This window comes from Montipora capricornis, chromosome 3 (genome assembly GCF_036669925.1).
Source record: "Montipora capricornis isolate CH-2021 chromosome 3, ASM3666992v2, whole genome shotgun sequence".
NCBI classification, from domain to species: Eukaryota; Metazoa; Cnidaria; class Anthozoa; order Scleractinia; family Acroporidae; genus Montipora; species Montipora capricornis.
Genome location: NC_090885.1, coordinates 49,520,712 through 49,539,151, shown reverse-complemented (window position 1 = coordinate 49,539,151; position 18,440 = coordinate 49,520,712). Strand labels below are relative to the sequence as shown.

Genomic DNA, 18,440 nt, shown 5'->3' with positions numbered 1-18,440 from the left:
AATCCCAGATTAAAAACTAACCAAGGAGTTTATTTCTCTACTCGCAAATGCTGTCCAACGCTGATATTCGACAAAAATATACATCAGAAGAAGTCAATCTTGGAAAACAAAAATAAGCAAAAGAACCTTTCACCAAAAAGTTGAAAACATGAAACAAATGTTCACGCTAATCCTGGATTAAGTTAATCGGCTTTCGAACAACCGGGCCCTGGAGTTTAGTTTAGCTCTCTCAAAAAAACTTTTCTCTCCGCTAAACTTGAAAACATTCGCTTACACACTTATCCAGAATTCGAAAACACAAGGCGATTCGATATTTTCGTGTACGTGACATGTTTCTCAGAAGCAATCCTGCGGGTGTCTCGAAAACGAACACCCTAAGACCCCCAAAACTCGAAGCAAGTATCCAAAAAACCCTCAATTTGGCTAACCCTAGGCCTTATAGGAGCAGTCATGGCTCAGTTGGCTAGTGCGCGGCTTTCGGAGCGAGAGGTCCCCGGTTCGATCCTCGGTGACTTCAACGTCTGTTTCGACTTTCCTCTGATCCGTGTAGCTATAGCTTTAAATACCCGTAAAACGGAGCACTGACAGAGGGAGGGGGGTAAAGGGCGCACCGTCGGCTTCCATTGATACCAGCCTCGTAGCTGAAGGAACTACCGACGTTAATAAATAAAGTTACTTTACCTTTACTTTATTAGACTTATTGAAAGGGCTCAGTTTGTTGAGGTTTGCTTAGCCTGCAAACCCCAGTCCTTTTGAGAGCCTGCTTGCAGGCTAAAGATTGCTCTGCCAACCATCTTCCGAAATGCTGAGTCGCACAAAGAGAGGCTTCTTTATCTTGTAACACCGTGATTGAAGGGTGCATGTCAAAAGAAATTAAAGACACGCGCTCAGAAGATTCTATTTTAAATTTTATTGATTTCCCGGTACCTAAAATGACCAGTTGCGATCTCACTTTTACTTAAAGTTACGATACAATGACTTTCATGAGTGGTTAAACGACCTCATGTGCGCTTCCTTTTTCTTCGTCTCGAGCTGCATGCACCAGCAACCACCTTTATGTCATCAAGAGCAATATCTCCTTTTTCACTGCTTCCCCGAGTTCCCTCAAATATAAGCTGCAAAGAAAAAGGAAAGTTACCTCACTTTTAAGCAACCTACTTGTTATCGTTTTCGTTTCCATTCAAGTACGACGAAATATTTCCCGATGTCACAAATTTCTCGCAATTTGTTTCGTTGCTAAAGGTGCGATAGTCTAAACAAGAGGCGAACCATGACCTTCCTATCGCAATTGCTAGCTTGGAATCTCTACGCACTGCTGAGCTACTGGGCTCTTCGCAGCTAAGCCACATTAAACTACATTCAAATGAAAACTAAATAGTCCTCCTAAAATGCCGGAAATAAAACTCTCCAAAATCTGGCAGATGCATTTATAATAAATAAGCAGTAATGTTTTATCATCGGGTTTTAAACCATGAGGCAAAAACACAATTTCGTTTCCACGACCTCTCCCTTGGTTTTTGGGCTGGCAGTGGACAAAACACAATCCTCTGGAGTCTGAACAAAGCTTCAAATTGTGAGGGGAGGACATTAGCTAACATACATGAAAAACAAACTATGCCTTATTGGTATGCTTTATATAAAGAATTGTAATGAGGAGTGTTTTATCAGTTTTTAAAGCTCGTCGACCGAATGCGAAAATGGTTGGCAATAAACTATTATTTTGTCTTTGTGTTAATTGGCCTTACAAGCCTCTTTAGTACGCGTAAAATTGAAGGAATTTTGGATGTAAAACGAGGCTGGTCAGACTAATTTACAAGAAGATAAAAGAAATAATTTATTGGCAGTCATTTTTGCATTCGGTCAATGCACGTGATGTTTTATGGGTGACCTGATAGACGACTGTTTCGCACAAGAATTATTAATGAGTTTTTTCAAGCACAAAGCTGGTATCGAACAACCTCGTCTCTAGGGAAAAAGCCCAGAGGTCACGGGCTCAAATCCGGTTCAAGCCTGAATTTTTCAGGCATTCCGTTCAAAACTACGATTGTCTAAAGATAGTTCGCAGTTCATATGTATGATTTTAATGTATAGCCCGTCAAAATTCCGCAACGTTCGACGAATTAATCTTTGTATGTGTGAGTGATAATCGAGTCAAGTAGCATAAGAAACTTGACTTGCTATACCGGTCGCAAAAAGGCTATACGAAAGGCAAAATGGGAGGCCAGGATAACAGCGTTACATGCGAGAAAGCCAGCGATTTTTCCATCTGGGGATTGAAACAAGGCTAATGCAATGAAGAGAAACTTATCCACGTTGACTTAAGAACATTCGGAAAAATTCCGAGTTCTCCTTTGCAGAGAGTCGAACCTACAACCTTCCGATTTGTAATCCGATTAGTAATCGGAAGGTCGTAGATTAGCCTGGCTCATTCAAAGGAGTACTCGGGTTTTTTCCGAGTATCTCCGAGTCAAAATCGGAAAGTAAATCTCTTCATGTCAATGTAGCATCTCTTCCAGTACGATCGCGAAGGATAAATTTTCACCAAAATGTAGCAACTGGTTGGTGGTAGTGAATTAATAATTCTTAGTTTCCATCTTAGACGACCTCTTCATGACACGTACAGTAAAACGACCATTTCCCAAGATCCGAAGAAAACTTATTTACAACAAAAAAAGCAAGGTGACACACGCTAACACCAACCCGGTATGGTTGGTGTTGGCGTGTGTCACCTCCTCGCTCTCTTGTTATTTGAAACCTATATGATAATGAACTTATCAATAAACGCGAACTTCATGCAAGGCGACTGTAATGTAGCTTAGAAAAAAGCAAGAATTCCCAAAATGTCTTGAAGAGTTACTGCATTTGTTTCGATGTTTCTCTCACCTGAAACGCCAGGTTCTTTTTGTGTTTTTTGATTGTAATCTTCTTATTCTGCCACTTTTTCCCCCTGTTTCTCGTTTTCTCCCATAGCTCCCACTGTCTTAATATTAAGCCTTTCTTCACTTTCCTTTGAAGATACACCCTTAGAGTTCCCATGCCAAGTCGACTACCGTACATGTGGTACCAGAAGTGAAGACAGCTGGCCGATGCACCAGAAAACTGCTTACTAATAAGCTGTGCGGTTTCACCGTCAGCTGCATTCGAGGCGTCCAAGTAGATGTAACCTCCTGTTGAATCCAATGGGCAAAGATTGTAGTCGTTAATAAACCGTTAACTAAATGCTTTAAGAAGCGAGTCGTCGACCCTCAGTTCTGTTCAGTTAGTGGGAAATCCAAGTTAGCGGATCCGATATAACTTGCTTTGGAAACTGTGGCGTATTTCAATATAACGTGCTCTCTCTGACACGGACATCAAAGGAAGCAATTTCTATCAAGCTTCCCCAACTCCAATTTTCATTCCAACACCTTTGATGCTAATAGTTAGGTTACAGAAGGGATAATTTATTAGAAGTGATGAGTAACACAGGATGTCTTTAGGCCACTTTCACATCAACAAACCAATAAGGTGTCGTCCCTGAAATAACCACGGGGTATGACACAGAAGTAACGATACATTTCAAATACTTTTCATCAGAATGGTGCTAAATATGGGGGATTCGCTCTCTTAATTAATTCATATAAATCACAACCCATAAATTATGACAGCGACTCCAGGAATCGAACGCGGGACACAGTGGATGAAGGCAAATGAGCTTACCCTGCCTTTTTGCTCTTTCTTCTTCAGAACTGCCCCCAATTGGTTGTGCCCCAGCTGATAGAGCAGTTTTCAAATGAACGTGGAAAGTAATTACGTGACTACAATTGCTACGCTTAGCGATTGGTTTAAAAACCTCGCGCCAATTTATCAACCAATGAGAAGGAAAACCAAAACCAATCGCGACTTCCACGCGCGATTTTTCCCGCGCTTTGAGCAAGTTTGCTACGAATTTGGATCGGTTCATTGCGCTATTTGTACCTGCTGTGACTGCTCGAAGTAATTGCCCTGCTATTCGTTTTACTACACTAAATTGAAAACCGCTCTAAATAATTGATTTCCATGACTTCAAAATACAATAGGTTCCAACCCCCTGTCTTTTACCTTGGCCGTTAGCCGAATGGTCACCAGATGGTCCTGTGCCGCCTGTTGGAGTGGTGCCACTGTGAACTACCCAAGTGTAATTCGTAGGATTTGTTCCCGCATTGTTTGCCCAATCACACAAATTTCCATTATCAAAATCACAGGAATCCAAGCCTGAAATGAATTTTGTGATGTAAAAATGAACAATTTTAGAAATGAGCTTTGAATCAACGATATTAAAATCGACAGGAAAAATAATTATGTCGTTATTGTCTTCACAGGGGACACAAAGACCCACAGAAATTGACAAAAGCCTGATATGGTTAAGCTCAAGGTCAAGGTTAGAAAAAGTAACAGGCACCTCTGAATAATTCTATTTAAGAAAGAAATGAAAAGATAAAATTAAGGTTGTCGCGACAAATGGATCGAAAGACCAGCTGTACAGAGAGACATGGATGAAAATAATCACAACAGGAATGAATGGAATACGAACAAAAATGATAAATGATAACCGAAGTTACGCGTATTCGTGTTCACTGGTCTTTATTAAAACATCCACACTCTACGGTACTACAAGTCATATAACAGATATAAGCGAGAAAAAATAGAAGAATTAGTAAACGAAACTCGCGAAAACGATAGCTAACAAATGATGAAAAGAAACGGATAACACGAAGAAAGATTTACCTTAACGGTGTCCTGACTCAACGAAATAAAATGTGCTTCTTATAAAAAGTTCGAGATATTGGCATAAAAAAACCTGCCCTACAATATTGTAGGTCCTATTTATTCTAAAAAACTTGCCAAATTATGTCGCAACAATACAAATGAGTAACAAGAATAACGTTGAGCTGCAAACAGTGAAGCGGGACAATGACAAATACTAACGACAAATGAAGTATTGTTAAGCACCCAAAAAAAGAAAAACACCTAATTAAGGAAAAAACAAAGGCTAAAGAAATCCAAAAACGTAATTAATATGTTTCGCTGTAACAGAAGTAAACTTTCCGCCATATCTTGCTTAATCCATGATAACGTTACCTGTTCCGGGTGATACCGTTGGCGGTGAGGTTGAAGGAGGCAGCTGTGTCGTCGTCGGTTGAGTCGTCGTCGGCTGCGTTGTCGTCGGCTGCGTCGTCGTCGGTTGAGTAGTCGTCGGTTGAGTCGTCGTCGGCTGTGTCGTCGTCGGCTCAGTCGTTGTCGGCTGCGTTGTTGTCGGCGGTACTGTTACTGAAGGTACCTTGCAATCCTTAAAAGATATGTCGTCCACGGCAATGTCACCTCTGTAGTCAGGACCACGCACACCCTCAAAAGTGATCTTAAAATTAAACAACAGAAGCTTTGAAAAAAGAGAGAAAGTAGTAAAGAACAATCTTATCATTATCATCATCGTCACTGTCCAACCGTGAAAGCGCAGGCGACCAGATAATTCCACAATAGTCAACAAACATCAAGTGAAACCTTTGCGATACCTGGAATTCTTGATCGCTTTGAATTTCAACACTAGCTTGGATCCATTTATCTCCCTGTTCGCCACTCTTCCTCCAAACAACACTGCCACTGACCATCACTCTTAGTTCCCCTATTCCTCTGCCTAGCATGTGATACCAGAAGGTGAGGAGTTGACAGGATCCAGCGGGGAAGAGTTTGCTGGAGAAACAAGATGTTTGTCCAGGCTGTGCAGGGCTTGAAGCCTCGAAATATAAATAATTACCTGAGGGGAAAATTAAAGCAGAAATAGGAAATAAATTTAACAAAGACAACTCTTCCTGCATTGCTTTTGAATTCTCCCTTACTGTGGAGCATTAACAGAAATTAATAGAGGTGACAAAAACTAATAAAGCCGACCTTAAATGAATATGTCAGCAGCGAAAAGCTGTGCCTTTATTAGTTTTTTCTCTCCTCTATTGTTACTTAATAGTTAGTAAGTTAGTAATCCTGTATATTCAAACTCCAATTTGGTATTAACCGTCTTTTCTGAAAATATATGCAGAAGCATACGAAACGTAAAAGATAATTTCAAAAAGGATGTGTTTACATCTGATGTTTGTCACCGCTGTTTGTATGTTATTTCTGATCAAATCAACTCAATTCATATAAAATCGTAGGTTGGTTTTTGAGGAAAGGGGAAAACCGGAATACCGAGAGAAAAACGTCTCGGAGCAGAGTAGAGCTCGGAGAAGGGGCCCGTTTCTCGAAAGTCCCGAAAACTTTTCGGGCCCGAAAAGACATTTATGAACCTGCCAACTTCTTGTTCAGGGAAGCCGATCTTTTAGCAAGTTTTCAAGGTAACTAAACGCAAACTGACTGTGAAGTTTGATGACTGAAATCGTCTTCGTTCTTGAGGTACAGAGGGAATTGTGACACCCGGAAATGGCCCGTAAAGTTTCGGGACTTTTGAGAAACGGGCCCCAGAGTAGAGAACCAAACAAACTCAACCCGCATGTCATACCGAGTCTGGGAGTACGGAGTCGAACCCAGGCCACATTGGTGACTCGTCACTAGAGGTTACTAAACATCAATTTTGTTTGTGAAGTACACTTTGTTATAGCGAACATAAATTACTCAGGTAAGCAGAGTTGAAGGGGAGTTGAGGAGTGGCAGATTCCATTCGCTTACATGTAGTCCTATTCCACCGGTTTTCGCAATGTTGGGATACAACACTTGCTGCCCATTTCAGTTATGAATATACTTGAGCAGCAACGAAAAAAAAAAAACCAGAAGAAGTAAATATCTGCCGTTAAAGTCGTCATGATTTTTTTAGGCTTTCTTTGCGTCACTACATAGGTAACATTCGTAATTGCGATGTTCAAAAATGTGAACATTCTCCTATTCGCATTTCAAATATATGCCATTCACATACGTACAGACTCTTCATATCTACATGCTCTGCTATAGGGGAATCTTTGTTTTGCCTCAATAGCATAAGGCTTTCGTTTTCTAATCAGTCAGCCAAGAATAAAGCACTGAATGTTGAAAGTACTTTGCATAATGAGTTATCTCTCAAAATTTGAACGTGGTATACCAGATAATCTCTGAGCAATGATGCTTTAAAAATTCAAAATTTTAATGAGAGACAAAATGCCGACAACGATTCCATTACAGAATCCTGACTCACCCGAACCAGATGTGTGATCTCCCTGCGGACCGGTGCCTGGACTTCTTGTGGCTCCAGTATTAAGTTCCCAATAAGGACAGCAATTGGACTGTTGGCAGGGATTCCAGTGACACATTCCACCTGCTTCAAACTCGCAATCATTTGGACCTGTATTTTATTTAAAAGAAATCAAAAGCTCAGGCAAACCAATTGGTTCATATATGCTTGCGTTTATGAACTCTTTAATTAATGCATTGAATTATGAACTGATTTCATGCCAATACCTCAGGGGTTTTCGCTCGGAAAAATTATCGACAAAGTCGGGAACCACAGGGAACCACCATATCTAAAGCGCATTTACACAGAGCACTGTGTCTTGATCATGTTAAATACTTATTTGCACAGAGTTGATTTTTGTGCGATTTTAAAGCTCAGTTTCTTTTGATATTTTGCTGTCAGGGTTTGATCATTTACTTTGTTGCCAGCCACGTGCCAATACAATAATAAAAAGAACAAAACTAGCACACTAGTCGTATTTTCGATTTGAATAACTGCAAGAGAGTCCTCATTGGCCGAAAGTAATTGACAACTCGCTTAAGCTACCTGGTTTGGTGGCTTAAATTTAATGAGAATTCTATTGAAATTTGCCGACTTGCTTAAAGTTAAACGAATTGGAAAAGCAACTGCTTTTTAAGCGATTTCGGGTTGTCACTCGCTAAGCGACCTAAAAATATTTGCATTTGAAAAGATTTCCCCGCATTAGCCTCCATTGCAAGCTAGTTCCAGTCCAATACTGAGAATACGAATATGGTCTATTATACGAGTTCGGCCTGACTTTCATTGTCGATATTTTGTTCATTTGCACAGACCTTTCGTCGCGGGACTCTAAAGTTCTGAGAAAGTTAGGAAAACGTGGCTTGACAGTCCTATACACAACAAATTTCAAATACTCTCAGTTGAAAACATGGACAAAAGACTGCAGCAGACATATGCATTCAAGAAGGCCGTTGTAATACAGGGGATACTGAAATAAACTTTCCGCTCGAAAAATGAAATCAATATCGTTGAACTATTAATTATTATGGCGTTGAAAGAAGTACCTAGCCCGCAACGCTTATTTCTACAGCCTCCAACGTCTGAGCTATTCCCTCGGCAATCTTTCCCGCCATTCTTCGGAACTGGGTCATTACATATTCTGGTTCTGCTGTGCTCTCCCTGGTCGCATGTCACGCTACAGGACGACCACGACGACCATCTTCCCCAGTGCCCATCTACGGGAGCTGAAAAATATCAACGAATTCTAGAAAAGTGCTCAGTGTCGGATGCCCTGCAACGAATTATTTTGTCATTTGATTCGTAGGACCTTGCATGGGAGCATCCTGTTAAGTTAACAGACACGAAAGAAAAATGTTTTTAGAACATGGCCGACGTCACACGAGTGACTGTTTTATCCAATCAATTCTCTACTTTCTCAAATCCCATAATACACTTTTTTTTTACCCCCCTTCCCCCACAAAATCTGCAGAGGCATTGTTTTCGACTTCTCTTGGGACATCTTCCTGCCTCAAGAGAAATCGAAAACAATGGTTATGCAAAATTTTGGTGGTTAAACATGATGTATTATGAGATTTGATAAAGTAGAGAATCCCCGAACGATAATGAAAACTGTTGGAACAAACGCGATCAGAAATCCTACGGGGCTTTTTACTTGCTCCATGTGAGCTTTCCCTAATATCACACTAAATAACGAATATCATGAAAGGAATGTTATTTACCGAAGCATTTTTCATCAGAACATTTTTGTACATCAGTTTCAATACCATAACGATCTGCTTCGGGGCAATTGTTCAGATCACGTGACGAACAAAACCGCTGACGATAGTGCACACATTGATCGTCACAAGGACCAAACGATGACCATGAACTCCATCCACCGCTGGGACCTTGGAATAAAAGTGAAATTGTAAAAGGAATGAGCTTGGAGGACTGTTTTCAAATAATCAAACTCTGCGTAAATACCAACCCGTATCTATGCGGTATTACCTGAGCAATCGTATAATGCATTCAGCTGAGCAATATCTGTGTTACTGAAGCCATTCCGCTGACCAAGTTGTTTGTTTGGGTCGCCAATAACTTGAATGGTGGGTTTATTATTACTTGAAAAGCTTGTTTTCCCATAATGCATTAGGCTGCTTGTGTCGTACACTTCATTTAAATAATCAATTTCTCGAAGAGTGTATTTGTTGAAATTGTGTTCTTTACCTAAAAGAAGGCAACAACAAAGACTTAAATTATTCAAATTTTTATCAGAATAATGTAAAACAGTTCCGCGCACCGAGGGCTCAGTTGGTTGAGCATCGGGCTGTCACGCGGGAGGTCGTGACCAACACTCAGGGTCTCAAAATAACTGATCGGAAAGTTCTGTCTATGTAACTACACTTGAAAATGGTAAGATTTTCAAGTCTGCTAGGATAAGGACTATAAACTGTAGGTAATTTAATGATCCCACACACAAGTCGAAAAAAGTAGAGCACGGAGCCTGACGGAGTTCCCGGTGTTCAGCAATGTGGTACCGGTCGGCTTGGCGTAATCTTCTGAATGGACAACAGATCGATGAGACCACATAACAACAAACAGACAGTAGTCAAATTGAAGGAGTCCAATTGCTGAAAGTGGTTAAGTTCAGTTCAAAGAACAACACAACAGACGGGTCGTATGAGAAATTCATACATGGCCTACAATCAATTTGACAAAAACACGAAGTTTTTAATTCTTGGTTTTCATTGCGTGATCAATCTCCATGTTTCTGGACAAAAAAAGAAGGAATATTTGGATAAGAATAGAGCACAATTCCCCAAGGATTTTGGGATACATGTACCAAAATGCCGACCATGACCTCAAGAAAATGTAAAAACTAAGAATAACGACTTTCCTTAAGGTTTTGGGTTTTGAGCATGCTAGTTGGGTTTGATGATTAATTAAGTTGTTTTCAAGTGCGCCTGCTGAAAACGGAGACTTTGTACTTGTAACAGCCGTGTGGTTTTTCAGCTAACAGTTCCCATATGTTTTGTGAGGGAATAGAGCTCAAAGGAGTGTTTTCCCTAAACCTTTTGGTTGCAAGGTATGGAAAGCAACAACTTTCTTATGTAATTTTTATTCTTTTGGTCTTGAAGTTTTGTTTGTGGCAACATTATTAGATGGTATTATTTGGTGAGGTTTTGTCATTATATGACGGGGTTTGATGGTTACGTATTATGTTTCCATCATGATGTGTTGAGGTCTTTTGACTTGCTGTGTTTATAATCACATAAAGGGAGAAACTCGACGTCTTAAAAGAACCTCACCACATAAAAGGTAGGCAAAGCACGTCAAAAGAAGACATCAACATATCCTCATGATGGAAACACAACACGTTATCATCAAACCTCGTCTCATAATGACACAGCCTCACCACATAATAACAAAACCACACCACAACACAAAACTTCAAGACGAAAAGAATAAAGATTACATAAAAAAGTTATGGCTTTCCGTAAAAGAGAATTCTTAACCCCGATTGTTACGGCATGCTAATGAGGTCTACACAGGCCGAAACAGCATTTCGTGGCAGCTACTGCTCGGGTGATATAGCTGTGTGTATGGTAAAGCTACAATCAACATTGCGGTGCGTGTCACCTCACGTTGAATTTGTTAGTCGATCTAATTTAGGGTTGCCAAAGACGAATCGGCAGACGAATAGTGCGAGTGTCTTTTTTGCGTCACTGAGAAAATTGAGGGAAGGTTTGTCCAATTCTCTTACTTAGTCGCTCCTACCATAGTTAATTAATGCATGTAGATGGTTATGAAACTCGACAAGTCTTTTTGTTACGTCTTTTTGTCTGTATTTTTGGCCTCGACGGGGCACAAAACACACCTTTTTTCGAGAAAATAACCAATCAAATCTTTCGATTAAATTTCATGTATACTCAACTAATTCACGAACACATAAAAAGCAAAAACAAAAGATTGTGTACTGTCACGTTCAATTCAATATCGATTGCGACAACATTGTTCTCACTTTTGAAGGTTTTAAGGTTTCATTACCAGTCCCTCGATTAACTATTAACTCCTACACAACTCTCCTGAAACCCTTTGGTCTTCTACTCAAAATCCCCTTCATCAATAGAGCGAGTTTCAATCGAGTGTTGTAAAACCAAAGCCAAAATAATTACTTTGGCCAATCAAAAAGAAGGGAGACAATCCAGTAAACCAATCAAAACTCGAAGTAATTACACGTAGCCGACACAAAGCGCGGGAAAATGTGCACACGTTAGCCACGGTTGGTTTTGGTTTCTCTTCTGAAAAAAAATGGCGCGAGAACTTTGAACCAATCCCTGAGTGAAGTAATGCAAAACCAAAGTAATTCGCTAAGTACTTTCGACACTCAATTGAAAACCACTGTAAAATGAGTCCTATGGCTTAATTGCCTGAGGTAACACCTACAATACAACTCTTAAGCCTATTGTAATGTTGCAAAAAATGTCAGTATTAATAATTACATTTTCCAAACGAGATGCACACTCCAGCCCTTTATTTTCACAATTAGGTCTAATTAAATTTATGGATCTGGTTAGTATTCATACTGCCCTTTTTACTTTTCAGTATCACCATAATTTACTACCTAAGGCCTTCGACAATTTTGTTTTCATGTATATATTATCTAAACACAATAATAATACTAGGCTAGCATCAAAATCAACTTACTATATTGACCATGTTAGAAATAATTTTAGCAAATTCAATATGCGCTTTTCTAGTCCTTCTATCTGGAATACTTTGGATGAAGAATTAAAAAGTTTATCTCTGCATTCAAGTAAGGAAGCTATGAAAAAACTATTCATAGGTACCAGGAGCCCATAGGAGCCTCCAACTGGCTTCCCGAGGTGAGGTAGCGTGTTTCCTGATCTATCTATTTCTAGAAATAACTTTTTTGAATTTGCCGCGCTAAATAAAGGTGTTCGCTAAATGGTCCGCATTAAGGGGCGATACAAGATGACGGCTGAATGCGGCAAACGAGACTCAAAGTCTTGAAAACGCTTCCCCGTTCGCTTTTTAATTGTTATTGACGTTTACCAAGACAACGAATGGCGCTAAAGTGGTTCTAAAAATAGATAGGTCAGGAAAAACCACTGCTTCATAGATACAAAGTGGGAGATGGAGGCTTCTACTTATGGGCTCCTGTAGGTTCTTATGCCTAACGCTAGCGTGGGTGGCAGGTGTTTGAAGGGGAAGGGAAGGGAGAACCGGTGGGAAAACGAGGACGCCGCACACGGAAGAAGAACTCCTCGTTGTCCTGCCGGTTCTCTCTACCCTTTCCCTTCGAACGCCTGCCACGCAGACTAGTCTAATGCTAGCTTAGTGTCTTTAAGTTTTCTCTTCGCCCTATTAAACCTATATAGAGAAATTTCGGTTCTATCAATAACTGGTACTGCCTGTTTGTTCGTTTTTGTTGCTTGCTCGTTTTTGTTAACTATTGCACATTTGTTGTCACGGTTGTCTTTCTTCTTACTCATGTACAACCTAGTCATAGTAATGTAATCACTTGTTACTACTACTCAGCTAGTTTTAGTTTGTTTCTATTCTGAGTAGGTTTTTGCCTATTTTTCGTTTATTTCTATTACGGTTGTAATTGTCTCTATTATCTCTGGCAAATAAAATGGCTGTTGTGTCCTACAATACCCTAGTCGTGGTAGAGCACCCGGTTGAACTTGCCATGGTATACAAAGTGACTGACTCGGCCAATGGTCTTAAACGCATGTTACAGGAAAGAAAGGTAATGAAATTAAAATTATTGATAAATTTGGACTTGGTTAATATATACCTGGTTGTATATTTTCCCAGAAGATCTCGATGTACTTGTCTCGATCATAACGTGACTGCTCATGCCAGAAACCTGCGGCATGCATCATTTCATGCATAACGACTCCTTTATGGTTACAGCCATTTCCTAAAGAAATGTCTTGTGAACCACTCCGCCAATAATTGACACCCACCGATGAATAGCAACTACAGGAAGAAATTGAAATTAAGAAATAAACAACAACAGCTTTTCTTCAGTTGAACAGCAACTGAAACAAAATGTTTACATGCAGGAATATAAGAAAGCAGACACTGCCCGAAATAACCAGAGAGTAAAAAGTGTTAGGTACCTTACACAGACACATCACCACACAAGCTTACATACATATGTGGACTTACTTCCTTAAAGAGAAACAATTTTTGAATAACTTGAGTAAGTAACTTTAGACCTAGTGGAGTGTACAATAACATTTTTAAAAAAAATACTTAGAATATAACAAACTTAATTTAATAGTTCTCACCCGCTTTTCTTCACGAAGATGACCCATTGGTCCTCATCCGTACGTGGTTTCCATTGTATGCAGGTATGCTTCGAAAACTCCTCAATCGCCGAAAGGATAGTTGAATCATATCCCTCTTGGACTAAAGTGTCAATAACAACAAATATGAAAAGCGAAGCCAGTTATCACGTATAAAAGTATTTGGGTTTTTCCCCTTACCTAAGATGGAGACAGACTGTTCATTTACATCAGTAGTACTCACTTAGCTGTGTCGAGATCTCATAAGGAATGATTTTCGCTTTCCAGATATAGTGCCTTAATCTCCTTGCGTTTCTTTTTTCCCGCGGCATTCCGCCATCTTCAATCACCCCATTGTTATCGGCACCCAGGAGAATATCCCCTTCAAATAACTGCGGTTCGACGTCCTCCTCTTGAAAGAAAGAAAAGACATGCACGGCTGCAATTACTTCTTCGATCATTTGGGCAAAATTATTTCAATCTGGTTTTTTCAGTGTGTACATGTATAAACATTTTTTTTGAGGATTCGCCTCCTATTGTTGACATTTTCTAGGCAGCCGCTTAGGTTGATTCAGCTTTATTTTTGAAATCGAGCGACGGCAAGGATCTTTTTCGATAACAAAAGTAAAGGAAAGAACCTTGCACGATAATCTTACTGGTCTAAGAAGCATCAAACTGGTGATCTGATGAAACAAGAGCACAGTATTTTTGAAATGTTAGCAGTAGTACAAGTATTATTATTATTATTATTATTATTATTATTAGTAGTAGTAGTAGTAGTAGTAGTAGTAGTAGTAGTAGTAGTAGTAGTAGTAGTAGTAGTAGTAGTAGTAGTAGTAGTAGTAGTAGTAGTAGTAGTAGTAGTAATAGTAGTAGTAGTAATAGTAGTAGTAGTAGTAGTAGTAGTAGTAGTAGTAGTAGTAGTAGTAGTAGTAGTAGTAGTAGTAGTAGTAGTAGTAGTAGTAGTAGTAGTAGTAGTAGTAGTAGTAGTAGTACTAGTAGTAGTAGTTGTAGTAGTGAATATACTTCGCCGGCTAAATCAGCCTTTTTCAGAAGAAATCATTTAAAGTTACTCTATTTTGTGTTGACTTAATTAAGTCTTCATGTTCATCCTTTTTAAATCTGTGCGACACCGTTATACTGGTATTACCTAATCAGCGGAATACTCTCAGCCCTGTATTTACTTTGGACCCTTTCCACGGCAATTTTTCAATTTTTGTGGTGGTGATTACGTTCATAATTCGTTTGACTGAAAGCCATATTTCATCATTCGGACTCGTCTTAGAAAAGAGGCTGGAGCGAATCCAAATGCAATCATTCACAATTCCGGAAACTGTTTCAAAATAATGATATTGACCAATCCGTTAGAAGCATACCTTGGTTAATCTTGTAAATTACTTCAGTTGCCGAAGCATCAGGGTCATCTGTGATTAAAAGAGAAATGAAGTCAAAACTGAAAAGAAACACGGTTATTCCTTTTCGTAGAAGAGTTTTTAAGAAACGACGACTGCTATGGCAACAACATAAAACATCATCATATGAGCATTGATACTTCATAGAAGGAAAACAAGAAAACGGTTAAGTTTTACTAATCAATGGCTGTATATCTAATGAAACAATAGAGGACGTTTTTTTTCCCTGTTTCCAAAGCCTCATCTAAACACGAGGGGTAGTTGGCAGAATTGGAGTCCAGAAATCTCTCCACTCCCCCTCGTGTTTAGATGAGGCTATGGAAACACGGAAAAAAGTTCTCTATTGCTTTTACAAAATATTTCTCAAAGAAAATTCGACAAATGAAGGAAAATGCTTTTTACTTCTAGATTGAAACAGATTTTCTTGTTACACGCTCATATTTCCTACCAGCCAATCAAAGCGCACGTCTGACAAAACGTAACCAATCAAAATTCGTGTGATGTCACAGCCGTGTTTCCATACTCTCATCTAAACACAGCTGTTGACCAATGAGAGTGCGCATACTATCCTAATTATTTTAAAATGCATTATTCTCCTGAGGTTGCGACCAATGAAAAATAGTTTGCGTCATAGTTGAGTTGCATCTACAAGGTCTCAGGATTAATTCACCTCGAGTTTATAAACGTGATTCAACACTGCCGTTCATATTGTGGGCGTTCTCCATTTGCATGGAAAAACCGGGCAGAATTTCCTGTTAAAAGGAACAGGACAATTTCCCTCAATCAAAACGGAACGCGACGAGCGTGTTCCTTTTGCACGGAGTCGCTTTTTCTTTCATTGAGAGACTGGGTAACAACTATTTACAATAACAAACATGGCTGTCGGACTCGATTTTCTTTCCTTCATCAAGAAGTATGGCTGAGGCTCCTGGCTGAGGCTAAGCGTTCTTATTTCTTTTCTGCAATTGCAATGTGAGCCGGAAAACGTTTTAGTCGTGTGGTATACTACTTTCGAGTACAAACTGAGTTGTCCTTCAGTGTATAATGTATCTAGGAGCTCAGTCCTGATGAAAACCACATTGTTAATTATCCTGTTACAACCGGGGGGGAGGGGGGGGGGGAGAGGGGGGAAGTGTGGAGCTACTTGGGTCAATTTTCCCTGGGTATGTGCCGCTGGCCTTTCACCACATTGTTAATTATCCTGTTACAACCGGGGGGGAGGGGGGGGAGAGGGGGGAAGTGTGGGGCTACTTGGGTCAATTTTCCCTGGGTATGTGCCGCTGGCCTTTCAATAGTCTATTTTATGGCCAATTGTAGACCGCATCTTAGTCACTTTTGGTTATATGTAATTTTAGCGACCCCAACTTAGTCACTTTCTGTTTATGCATAAACCTTACATAAAGCCTTTTTAATTGTAATTTCAAAACGGAATGTAATTTGACTAGTAAATATTAAATTAACAGCGCTACAGTTCTTTATGTAACAACTTTTTTTATCGCGAATCTTTCAATTTTTCGTAAATCCCACTGGCCAGAATTTTCTTATCCCCAAATCCCTACAATCTGCGACCCCGTTCTGGTAACTCTATCGGGAACTCTGTTGAAAATGCAACCCCGTTATTGTCAATCCAGTAGTGAAAATGCGACCCCATCCACTGGCAAATCTACATTAGCCCATTAATAGGAAGTACCCCCTTCCCAAGGTGTTGAATCATTTCTTTTACCTTACCTTGTTTCAACAGAAAAAGCAAATGCATGAGCAAATTAAAGACGTTCTTAACTGACTCTCAGCTTGGGTATGTTCTTAAAATTTTTGTTAATCTCAGCCTGTACGTTCTTGTAAAAAAGTTTCTCCTAAAAAATGATAGTACTGATCATGATTTCAAGTCAAAACACCAACTAAAATATAAGTGCTGAACACGCGTAAATAGACCAATGCAGATTCGGAGAAAAGAGGCACTTAGTGCGCCTTCGTATAAACCAATTCTTTTTTCATTAAGAATTAGAAATTTCAGGCTGAGATATACCATGCAAAATTCTAAGAATGTACTAAGAACATACCCATGCAGGCCGAGAGCCAGTTGGGAACGTCCATTTGTTTTTGTTTTGTTTTTTCGAGTAGTGTAAATAAAGTTAAAAGAAAAGCAAAAATGTGGTCTAAAAGGACAATTAACTCAAATACTTAGGGTTCCACCAGCATGATACACCGAAGAATAATTCAGTTTGTAGTCGAACTTAGCATAACACATAAATTTCGTTTCCAGGCTTAAATCGCAAAACGGTTTTCATAAAAAAAGAGTCTAAATTGCAAGTACTTACGTTTTTGTCACCTGAGAAACCAGTTCTTGAGCGTAATAATTAAACCAAGAGACATAAAGAGATTCAACTAAAAGTCACCATAACACTTGACAACAAGGGAGGTAAAGTGACTTATTTACTTTTCACTCTACAAACACTTCTTACAAAGGAATCCTTTGGCAAATACCGATTGTTAAGAATTCATGCAAGACTTGGAGAAGAAGCATAGCAACCAAAGATCGCTTCTCTAAAACAGTTAAAAACGATATTATGTTAAGTTGAACCGCTTTATGAAAAAATAAATAAGTCAATGAACATGAACTCCAATTTCAACATTTTTAGCCATAAGAGGTTACCATACAGACCATATTCCCAAAATTCGCAAGTTTAACTCTTTTTAAGCCGTGAGGGGTCCTCCATTATCGTCTGGAGTTGGACAGAATAAAATCTACAAGTGACACTATTAAGAGTGAAAGAGTTTAAGAGAGGACTAAAGAGCTAATGCCACAGATTAGCCACTATTATTTTTTATACGTATTTTCTTGGGACTTTTTACTTCTTTTCTTTGAAAATAAATACTGTAGTGTTTGAATTAACCATGCTAAGAGAGTAGCATTCATTCAATGATAGGCCAAACTTCGCCCAAGTTGCCCATCCCGATTGGGACGGAAACTGATTGTGCTATAGGTTGCCACGATCGTTAGCATACAATCTGATATTTAAAATATCTTCCAAAAATTGCTTTTGGTCTAAAAAAGGTTGACTCACCAGCTATATTAGAAATGGGACCTCCATGAGTTAAGGAGGCAAGAATAAACACCAGTGTTGCCAACAATACCTCCATCCTCGAGAAAGCACTCATCGATCTTCGGACTTAAAATCACTCAAACCGTGGATCATATATAGTGCTAAGACGTGTTAAAACAGATGATGTTTCACATGTTAATTGATTCATTATAATAAATACCACGGAAGTTCTTGTAATATTTGATTAAGCCTCTTCATTGAGAAGTTTGCAACACAAACAAAAGTGAACAATGGGATATGAATATTCTCTTATCAAAACTGTTGAGTGTGGTTAGAAAAAAAAACGTTTCTTAGGCAATTTCACTTTGCTTTAAAGACTTCCATTTCAAGAACAAATTTCGTGGTGAATAATCACCAATGAAGTGAGGAAGAGAAAAACGTGACCTTGATCAAATATCAAAAAGGAAAGTGTCAC

General features: G+C 39.2%; 2 protein-coding genes across 2 annotated transcripts in view; one reads left to right on the top strand and one right to left on the bottom strand.

Moving 5' to 3' along the window:
* The window catches only part of LOC138043325 (CUE domain-containing protein 1-like), a 153,737-nt gene that overhangs the window by 72,839 nt on the left and 62,458 nt on the right, over nucleotides 1–18,440 (top strand). The gene's annotated exons all lie outside the window — the stretch shown is intronic.
* LOC138041436 (protein SpAN-like) lies at nucleotides 896–18,120 on the bottom strand. Its single transcript, XM_068887195.1, has 14 exons — nucleotides 17,987–18,120; nucleotides 14,886–14,933; nucleotides 13,754–13,921; nucleotides 13,513–13,633; nucleotides 13,014–13,198; nucleotides 9,197–9,415; nucleotides 8,929–9,096; nucleotides 8,254–8,433; nucleotides 7,175–7,321; nucleotides 5,529–5,770; nucleotides 5,098–5,374; nucleotides 4,078–4,230; nucleotides 2,884–3,167; nucleotides 896–1,115 (listed from the first exon to the last, which is right to left on the bottom strand). The coding sequence occupies exons 1-14, from the start codon at nucleotides 18,078–18,080 to the stop codon at nucleotides 1,002–1,004; spliced, it is 2,400 nt and encodes a 799-aa protein (XP_068743296.1). The 5' UTR covers nucleotides 18,081–18,120; the 3' UTR covers nucleotides 896–1,001.